The sequence below is a fragment of the Eutrigla gurnardus genome (assembly GCF_963514095.1).
Source record: "Eutrigla gurnardus genome assembly, chromosome: 2".
Classification (NCBI taxonomy): Eukaryota; Metazoa; Chordata; class Actinopteri; order Perciformes; family Triglidae; genus Eutrigla; species Eutrigla gurnardus.
The window spans coordinates 10,589,145-10,599,664 of record NC_139916.1 but is presented as its reverse complement, the minus strand read 5'-3'; the positions used below and the strand labels follow the sequence as shown (position 1 = coordinate 10,599,664).

At 41.0% G+C, this 10,520-nt stretch overlaps 1 protein-coding gene across 1 annotated transcript; it reads right to left on the bottom strand.

Moving 5' to 3' along the window:
* Window positions 1-2,568: 2,568 nt before the first annotated feature.
* chmp4ba (charged multivesicular body protein 4Ba) lies at window positions 2,569-10,310 on the bottom strand. The gene is made up of 5 exons (XM_084022538.1): window positions 9,970-10,310; window positions 5,831-6,008; window positions 5,178-5,292; window positions 4,724-4,850; window positions 2,569-4,621 (listed from the first exon to the last, which is right to left on the bottom strand). The coding sequence occupies exons 1-5, from the start codon at window positions 10,151-10,153 to the stop codon at window positions 4,557-4,559; spliced, it is 669 nt and encodes a 222-aa protein (XP_083878664.1). The 5' UTR covers window positions 10,154-10,310; the 3' UTR covers window positions 2,569-4,556.
* Window positions 10,311-10,520: the final 210 nt, after the last annotated feature.

The following is a 10,520-nucleotide window of genomic DNA, read 5'->3' as shown; positions in this document are numbered from 1 at the left end:
TGGATAGGAGCTTTGGACAGCCAGCAAATAATAACCTTATGTGCGGGGGTGGTGGGGGGGGGGGGGGTCGTGAGTGATAGGAACAAGTTTTGTCTGGACTCTGTTGTCCATTCATGATGTGCTTTCCCATTTGGCAAATACGTTACATTATAACTATTCTATTCTATTCTATTCTATAGTACTGTAGTTACAAACACATTTCATCACTCCACACACACACAGGCTTTTTTGTACTAATGAATGTTGTATTACATGTTTTCCAACCAGACTGTTAAACACACATCCGAATTGGAGAAAAGGTATTAACATACCGTATGTAAATTCTTTGCGGAAGGATTCAGATTCTTTAAAATCCAACACTGTGACAAACGATACCCCACTGCAAGCAAAACTGCCGAATTCAAACCTTTTTTCTTTCTATTATATACTTTGATAAAAGGTATTTAATTTGCCTCAGGCTGTTTGGGGGTTTGAGCGCAGCTCTGATCTCAACCTGTTAAACAGGAGATCCAGAGTAACTTGTGTCATTTGTTCTACTTATTTTCAGCTACATTGCACCTGTTAAATTATTCATTTAGCTTGAAATTCAAGATCGGGCATGTTACAATGCAAAGAAAACATACGCACAAGTCAATACAGAATGTATTTATATGTAATAAAAAGCATTTGTGATATTAAGAAGAGACTTGATTTGTACAGCATCTTTCATAGGGGAAATTAATATAGTAAAGAATGCAACACTAAAAAGATGTAGTATCCTGAACATGTGTGTGCATGCTTATAATAGCCCTTGCCTAATCTCACCTTTAACCCGGCCTTGGCCTTTGCTCCAGAATCTCCTCGATAGTCGATAATGAGTGTAAAAGTTTTCACTCACTCAAGTCGTTTTCAACAAGATTCAGTAGATTTACATTTCAATCATGGGACACTAAAGTCAACACATTCTGTGTACGTTCAAATAAAACAAAAAGCTTTCACGTTTGATGTGTCACAAATATGATTCATATCGTGCCACGGAAGTCCATAGGGAGGTGGTGGTGAAGCGAGTCAAAAAAGCACAGGACTTTCACCCAGGAGACCGCCGTTTGTTACCTGTGTGACCCAGTTACTTTTACTGCCTGAACATAACCAATTAGTTAAGTTGTGCTTTTGTTTTGTTTAAATTCCAATAAACCTTTGCATTGTTGCATTTTATTGTTGTTCTTTTCTTAATTTATGACATGTTTCTAAATACGTAGAATTTCTCGGTACATTTACTACATTTTCAGGACAAGGTTGGCTTCTCAGAAGCAGCATAATTTAGTGTGAACAGTTAAAAAAATATGACAGAATATTTAGTTTGATAAAAGGTATTTCACTTGCCTCAGGCTGTTTGTGGATTGGCTTATCTCTCTCACCAAAACCTGTTAACCAGGAGATAACTTGGAAAACCTAGTGACAAAATGTGTTATTTGTTGTACTTATTATCAGCTACATTACACCGGTTAAATTCTTCATTTAGGTTGAAATACATCGGGGTGTGTGTTAATGAATGTGCTTGTAGGATATAATGATGTCACACCCCAACCCTCAAAGCCTCGAGTAGAAGGAGCTAAACAGAGCCAACTGGCAGAAACACTATATCTACTGCAGCTAATTTAAGAGCCCGTTTCAAGTGATCCTGCTTCGGCCTACGGTGGACTGTCACCCCATCGGTCTCAAGTGTCACAGGCTTGAATGAGTTTAAATTCTAGTTTAAACATGTGATAAAAGATGGCCAGGTGGCACCCACGCTGAAGAGGGTAAGAAAAAATAATTCCTCCAGCTCTTATCATGGTTGACACAAAGTACAGGTCATTTCACTCAGTTGACCGCCTTCGACTGCAGCATGGCGCTGTCGAGTGATTTGCTGTGTGGGCCAGTGTATGCATAATGCACACTACTGTTCTTTTTATTTATTTATTTATTTATTTATTTATTTATATATATATTTATATATATATATATATATATATATATATATATATATATATATATATATATATATATATATATATAAATAAATAAAAAGAACAGTAGTGTGCATTATATATATATATATATATATATATATATATATATATTGTTTATGCCTCTTTAAATGTAACACACTTTTGGTTTAGATGGGATGAAATCTGTTTTATTAAAAAAATTGCTATAGTCATCCTGCAGTCTTGTAAAATAGGGTTTGGTTGCTCTTTCTACGTCTATAATACTTTACTTTTTAAGCATTCTAATCTTATTATACAGAGGAAGCCTTTTAAAATGACTTATGTTCACTCACTGACTCTGGATTTGATGATGGACATCATGTAACCGAGAGAGATGTTTAACCACCAGGATACACTGCTAACAAGCAGAACTACGCAGACATGAAAGGTACTCCTGAATGAACAGAATGTGATGGGCTGACACTTGCACCGAACACCAACTTTATTAAGATGATGTGTGTATAACCTCCGTCATGGAGCAGCACGTCTCCATCGAACCGGCTACGGGTCACACTGTGTTTCTCTGCAGCCAGACAGAACATGAGCGACTTTTGAGGTAAACAGAAGAGAAGAAAAATTTACTTTATTGGCATGTACAAGTTTTTTTTCAATATATTTGTCTTTAAATATCAGGACTGGGGTCGATCTGCTCACAAATGTAGTGATTTTTGCATTACAAAAAAAAAAAAAGTTTCAAATCACTACTTCATTTAATTATTTTCTTTAAAAGACTTTGATTAGTCTCAGCCATCCGTTTGATTGTGGACCGACCCCGGTCCGTCTGTGCATAACCGTGTCTGCCAACAGGCGGAGAGTAGCTACAGCCGTGAGTAAGTAAGTAAGTAATGGAGCAGCGAGCAGAAGTTGGATCACCAGGGTCTCATGTTTGTCTCTCGGAGTTTAAATTTGTTTTGCACTGCAGGCAAGAGCAAATTGAAAAAACAAAAAAAACCACCTAGCTCGCCATCTCAGTTCGACTAAATATTCACAAGAGGTCACTTCGTCAAAAGGCTGAAAAAACCCCACAAAAAAAACCCACACTCGCAGATTATATTTAACTCAACAAATGTAGGACTTTCTCAGAGTGCATCGCTGATAAACCACAGAAAGACAAGGCTGGAGGTGTCAGGCACATGCGACTTTAAACAGAGGAACAGGGTGATGCAATGTGCCATATTGGAAGCTCTCGACTGGTTTTAAATGGTTGGTAAACACTGAGCTAAGCTAGCAAGGGGAACGTAATGAGACGGTAAACTTGCAATACAAACGTGACAAGCGATCGGATGAAAAACAAACTGTGATGCTCTTTTTTAACAGCAGGGAATACCATCTACCGCTGACTTCACCTTTTCCACATCCTACTTCAACACAGCAGTAGATGCATTGAGACACAAACACATGGCAGCCAACGGTGAAGATTTTGAGGTCTAGGCCGCACCATCATGTTACAAAAGTGTGGCTTCCCTAAATCAGAAAATATGAGGCAATTATTATTATGTAGTTCTTTGTTTTAAAATTCAATTTAGAAGTTTTTTTCTTACAAAGAAAAGCAAATATGCATCGTTTTGCATAGTTCATACCCTACCCCCTTTGTTAAATGAGCCTGCAAGCTAAGAACTAAACTTCACTAACTGACTGATGAATAGTTACTGAAAAAGGATCATTTTCATCTCTCGTCATGTCTCGTTTTGTTAAGCAAATTAATCTATGTTTGAGCCAGTCATGACGAAGATCAGAGAAATATAGTACAGATAGAGAAATGTAGTGTCTGAAGGAGATATGGCCGACAGAGGGATCAGACCCCAGATCCTCCCTCTATAACATGTGTCCACTGATGTAATATGTATTTTGTAGTTTGACAGCAATAATTCAATGAGAAAGTCCAACATTTTCATCATCATTCGTCTTTTTTTTCCTTTTTTTTTTGCTGCTGCTGCTAAGATTAAGCAAAGATGGTTTAGATGATGCATCGTCTTCGTTCGTAGAAGAGCAAACGCAGAGACGACAACGCAGGAAGCAGTAAAATGGCTGAATCATGTGGTCTTTCTGATTATGATTCTTTTTATCCCCACACGCATCGGGTTAATCTTCACATTTCTCCCAGAAACAAGCCCCGCCCTGTTCCGCCACACATCCTGCCCTAGAAGTATGCACTTGCACTCTCCTGCCCAAAGTGCGCATTCATATACTCTTTTGCTTCTATACATAACCACAGGCTGTTAGAGTGCTTTCATTTGCTCTTCACATTCTCTGCCCTTTAGAGGCCGAGGAGTGTGCAGCAGGAGCAAAGAGATTTGTACGGTGACATTAATCAGAGGAGGAAAGCCTGGGTTCATTTCATTTCAAGTCTGAATATCTGCACAAGTGCATACTTTAGGGTTGGGGTATGGTTAGATATTGGGCCGCAGGCTTCAAGACAGAGCAGCAAGCTAGCAGCCAGCTTGGCAAAACCCGGGTCCCCGTCTCACTTCCAGATGTCTGTGAGCAGTCTGGTAGCACAGAGACAGACAGGAGATGGGCACTAGCTAGCTAGCAGGGCAAGCTAGCTTAGTTAGCTGCCCAGGCCTCGAGGTCTGCCATGTCATCCTCGTCTTCCTCCTCCTTCTTCTTGGCTAAAAAAAGGGAACAAACAGATCAGACATTTAGTTATGCTGTTGGGCAGATGATCGTGTGCGGCACAGAGTTGTTTATATGTGAATCAAACGACATAATACCCGGTCTTGATGGTAGTGACGTCGACGGTACACTGGGTAGAGGAACATCCTCTGTTCCTTCGATTTCCAGAAGATTTTTGTCCAGCTCCTCCTGTTCCAGCTCCTCCAGCTCAGCCATGAGCTCATCCTGAACACAAACACGCACAAATAAGGAACCTATTTCAGGTGCGGTTGCTAGCATAAGATAAGTGTATTAAGTTATGGAGACGATCGTCATTTTCGCATACTAATCTTAAATTTCTCCAACTTATTATCTTGGTGGACGTTTAAATGTGCCAGGTCAGATCCAGAAAACACTCGTAATACAATCCATGAGTGAAGAACTTAAGCTTGGATAAGAGCAGACTAACGACGACTTCAACAGGTCTGGACCAACAACTTGTTCGAACCATCGTCGACAGCAGATGGATTTAGACAGTGTTCAGACAAACATGAGGCTCCTGAATGTTCTCACCTCATCAAACTCGTCTCCGAAACCAATCGGTCTGGAAATGACGTCTGAGATTTCTTGAGCCACTTCCTGTTGTTCAGTGATGTCCGCCATCAGATCGTCTACTTTATCTATGTCCCTAGGAAAACAGGAGGAGGCAAATGAGAGAGAGCGACAACATGAAGATGTGTAGATAATACCAAACAACCATAAAAACACTGTTATAAGAATTTTGTGATGACTACACAGACAAGGACTACGTGACGATGACTACTGTTATAAGAATTGTGTCTTAGGTATGAATAACCTCATGTCTTAGGTATGCCTAACTGTTGTCAGGGACCTTGTGCACATGATGTCTTGGTCTACATGAAGGTTAACTGTCAATGACGCATCATCTCCTGAACCCTTTAAAAAGACGTCACAGCACTGATTTGAGCACTTTCTCTGTAGCATCCTCAAATGTTGTTGCATTGTAACTGCTCCTCTTGGCCAAGATTAAAGTCTGACGTCGACTTTACTTCTGTCTCTGATCTCCTCCGTGGGTGAATTTATTCGTTTACGGACAAATTGATAAATGATGGGCCACTGTGCCATTTAGATAGGTGGGAATGACAAAACCAGCTAAGAGCTCTGCATACAGTCACTGACAACACGTACATCTACAATAACCTTACATGTTTTCGTGTGCAGCCTTCATCGCCTTGGCGGCGTAGCCCATGTTCTTGAGTACTTCTGTGTTGGTGTTGGCATTCTCTAGCGCCTCCCTCTGGAACTCAATGGTAGACAACGTCCCATCGATCTGAGCCAGCTGCTTCTCGTAGCGCTTTTTCCTTTTCAAGGCCTGTAGAGCCGCTGGAGACGAAAGAGAAACAGTGGGATGAAGTTAGGTCAGGAGAGGACGTCGGCTCTCAGCCTGCTCCCTGCTAGTGTTATCACTTTAGCTAGAATCAACACATCGTCACCTCTGCCAACCAGTCGAGTTGCAGTTCACATCCCGTCTGTTCAAAAACCTCATCACATTACCATCCGATTTAACATTTGTGCAAAATTGTCATAATTAGCTTATCGATTCTTGATTCATGGCCAAAAATGAAGTCTTTTGTAAGGTCACAGTGACCTTGATCTTTGACCACTGGTTCGTCCTCGAGTCCGTGGATGTTTGTGCCACATTCGAAGAAATTCCCTCAAGGAGTTCCTGAGATAACATGGTTGCGGAGGCATTCAAACAAACCGGTGGGTGTTACTTTAAAGATAAGATAAGAACGTTATTGATCCTACACCGGGGAAATTCAATAGTTACAACTGCTCAATTGTCAAAGAAACAAGGTTGGTTGGTTGGTTGGTGAGTTAGTTGGTTACAAATTCAGATCATTTGCCCTTTCCCGGTCTCTCTCCAACCTCTCTGGCATTGTTTAGTTTGAAGCCCTCCTCCGTTTTCTCTTTTCATTTCTTCTTTCCTTATTTTCTTTTTCAGTTTCTTTTGCAACCTTCCTTGGTTTCTCTTTGCCCCTAGATCTAAAAACCACCTACTTCGCATTCACCAAGGTTGTTAGTTATGGGGTCACGCAGGGATTGTGGCACAGTTTATGAAAGTCTATTAAAATGGTGATACAGTGTCATACAGTTGGATTTACTGTTGTTTCCACTGCTTGAAAGAAAACTTCTGACAGTGACATTTGTAGCATTAGTCCATAACACTTAATTCATATAATGTCAATTGTCAGATCATTAAATCACCAATTTTGAGTAAAAAATGACAAACTCCACTGACCCCAGCTTCTTGCTTTGTGTTACAGCTCACTTTTTTATGTATTTATTTTCACATTGACTAAACCTTCTGTATTTAACATTTTGGAATCTCTGAACTTGCCTCTGAACCCTTCATGTGGGTTTAATCACACGAGAACCACTATCTAAAGCAGAACAAGGGAAATTCCCCTGTTGCTGCTGACGTGGGAAAACACCTCACCGAGGCAGCCAGTGACCTAAACCGTCTGAGTCAAACGTGAGGAGGGTGAAGAAGAAGAAACAAGAGAAGAATGCTGTGACTGCCTGCGCGTGACTGGCTTCATTTCACAATCACAACAGGAAGATGATAAAATGTAAATACGGTTCAATTCTTTCCACTTATCTGTATCCTCTTGAGCAGCAACAGAAGCTGAATGATTCAGTTGGAAGACAGCCTGTTAGCAGTGCATGTTTTATGTTTCCACATAAACATGCAAATACATTGTTGCAGCCACAGCAATGCTTTCCCTGTCCTGGACCAGTGTCACATGAATGAACATACAAGTAATGAGTTTTTCTAGCAAAAGTCTCTCAAACATGGCTGTTTCTGAAATATGGTTTCTGCACACACACACACACACACACACAAATCGACTGAATGTGGTGGTTCTGCTGCAGCAAGACAGCAGCCAACAGTCCCAGTTCAATCTGATTATATCAGCACTCAGCCCTATATCTGGACCATTATCAGATTATCTACGGTTGCAGAGCTACATTTGGACCGCCCCCTTGTACTTCAGGTTACTTGGATTCTGTGACTGTTTTTTTCCTCCTGTCTTTTTGCCTGACAACCTCAGCCAGCAGCTGTGTACAGAAGTGGCCGTCTGTGTGTGTAGTAAGTTTGATTTACATTCTAGAAACATTTACATACATGAGTCAGTATCCAAGCTGGGGGGCTTCCTCACCAATGTTACTGACACTTTGGAGAAATTAATTCACTAACCGTCTATAACTAGAGAAAGGGGCTTTTTTGACGATGGGATGGCTGGAAAAGTAAAATGTGCAGTACTCTATTAGTTGCTGTTACATAACCATTTTCCTAACCAGGATCTCATTCTTCACTTATTTTGCGATTGCATCAAATTCTTTGTAATTTGGAGGGAAAACCCATGCGAGAAACCTCTTCCACGTCTTGAGGACGCCGGCGAAGAATACATCCATGCCAGACACAGAAGACGCTCTGATTTTAATTTACAACATATTATTTTACTAACCAAAAATATTATCATCGCATCTCGTCTTGTTGTGATTCTTCCCGTACCATATTGTGAGTCCACCTGCCCCGCTGTGATGCTGCTTAATGTCGACTGCTTTCTGGTCTACGGCGACATGTTGGAGATAGACCTATCTAAAAGTGGCTGTGCCTGCTAAAGCGGACGACAACTGATAATATTACGACTACTGCTAATACTACAGGTGGAACCCAAGAGCTTGGTCTGCTCCAGATTTCTGCCTAAAGTCTGTTACGGCAGTTTTTTTCTCGCCATTGTGGCGCTGTAACGCTCCTGGTGATGCTGGGACTCTGAGAATCATGAGCGTGTTCTAGTCCTGTTCTGTGTAAAGTGCAGGGATAAGATATGACACTATAAATGGAATCGAATTGACCCGTAAAGTGCATGATCATTGATTTACCAGATGGAGGTACAAACTATTATCGGACAATTTACAGAGAACTATATCTGCAGTGAGCTAGTCTCCATTGCTTTTCTCACGCAGATCACAGCACGTTGTGGAGTTGAGAGTTGGCCAATGAGTTGCTCAGTGTAACATGTTTAAGCACACGTTCCAGGTTGAATAACCAGTAGTGTGTACCATACAGCACTGCGGTAGTTTCGCTCAAGTGTTGAGATTGATGGAATTCTGGAAAGTTACGCAGTCAGTCATGTAAGATTTCATTTGTTCCTCAATCACTCCTCAGAAGAGTCACGTTTCCTCTTCTAAATAGTGCTGTGAATGAGCACAGGGCTGACCAGCATTACACCACTGGCCTCAAACCCTCAAAAGATCCACAAACACAATAAAAACTTGTTTACGCATTAACTTGATCAACGTAGGTAGGTTGTCCTGGCCTGTGGCCACAATTTGCTTGATGGAAGATAAGCTACCTCTCCTGAAGTGACATCATCTGACATTTTATGTAATACACAATTACGTGGTGACAAAACCGGAACTAAAGGGCTACAGATATTTAAAGCGAAAGGGTGAATTATCGTCTTTTTAAATGTTATTTAAACAGTTACTCATTGACTCAAAACTGGATATTAAAAAAAAGTGTTCATCTGATGACACTCACTGTGTTCTTTATGTACAAGAAAAACAAAAACATGAATAATTTGAATAAGATTATTATGCACAAATATATCTGATTAGAAAACGTGTATGTTTGAGTTCCCATTATAGAAACAAAGGGAAAGAAACCAAAAGTAAATGTCATTCTTTGTCGAGTCAATGCTGGGAAACTATATTCTATACTATATTAATCTATTTACTGGTGCCATACAGATGGAGTAGTCAGATGTAGCGGTAGTATAAATAAATACACACGGATAAACAGACATGACTATATTCATATTTATGTAATAATATCAAGTTTATAACTTGTGTTTAGTTATTACTGGTTGTAATTGAGTCGATGAACCTGCGACAGCATTTTAAGAGTTAGTTCATTCGACTTTAAAAAGGTCAATATAGCAAAGTTTGTAACGTTAGACTTTATTTACTCTTTATTATTGAGCCCCTTCGTTGTTTTGACATGCAGTTGTTTTATTCTACAGCATTAGTACCAACTCTGCTGCGCTTCTGGGTCTTTTTAACCCCTATTTAAGGACAAGAATCACATTTAAAAATGGAGTCGGCCGACCGGGCTGGGAGAGTCGCGTGCAGGTAAGGCAGCGGCGTCAACTGCCAACTTCCCGGTTCCAGTCTCCGCCGTTAGCCTGCGGGCTAACTAACTAACTAACTAAGTAGCGGTTCGACTGACTGACCAAACTCAACTTCGCGAGCTTTTTGTTTTGTTTTTCCTCACCTCTTTTGTTTTTCGTGCCGTTCTTCTTCGCCGTCACGAGCTCCGTGTCGATTTTCTTTTCTAAGAAATCCTGTTTTTTGGCCAACATCTCCTCGGTCTCTCGGAGTCGCTGGATAGCCTCCTGGGGTGTCGGCGACTTCCCACCCTTACCCCCGCCGCCGAACCACTTACCGAACACCGACATGTTTATTTTGTAAACTGAAACCTGTGCTAAGCGTGCCAGCGCTTCGTGACACCGAACGGGCGATCGTTAAAAAGCTGCGTTGCCTTTTCCCGTCAACTGCCGCCGCCGAGCCGAAGGGCTGCTGCTGCTGCCGCCGCTGTTGTTGTGTTTTCGTCTCTTCTTCCGCTCTCTCAGAAAGGCCTCGTGATGTCATTACGTCAGCGCTGTTACGTGACTCATGCGTGGGACGCGCCGTCACTCTTAAAGATTATGATTACAGGGGGAATGTCACACATTTAAGCGAGGAGTTTTCCAATATCTTCTTAAATTGTGATTATTGGCAGACCTTTAAATACGTGATGAAATGATATTTTCTAAATAGAAGGAC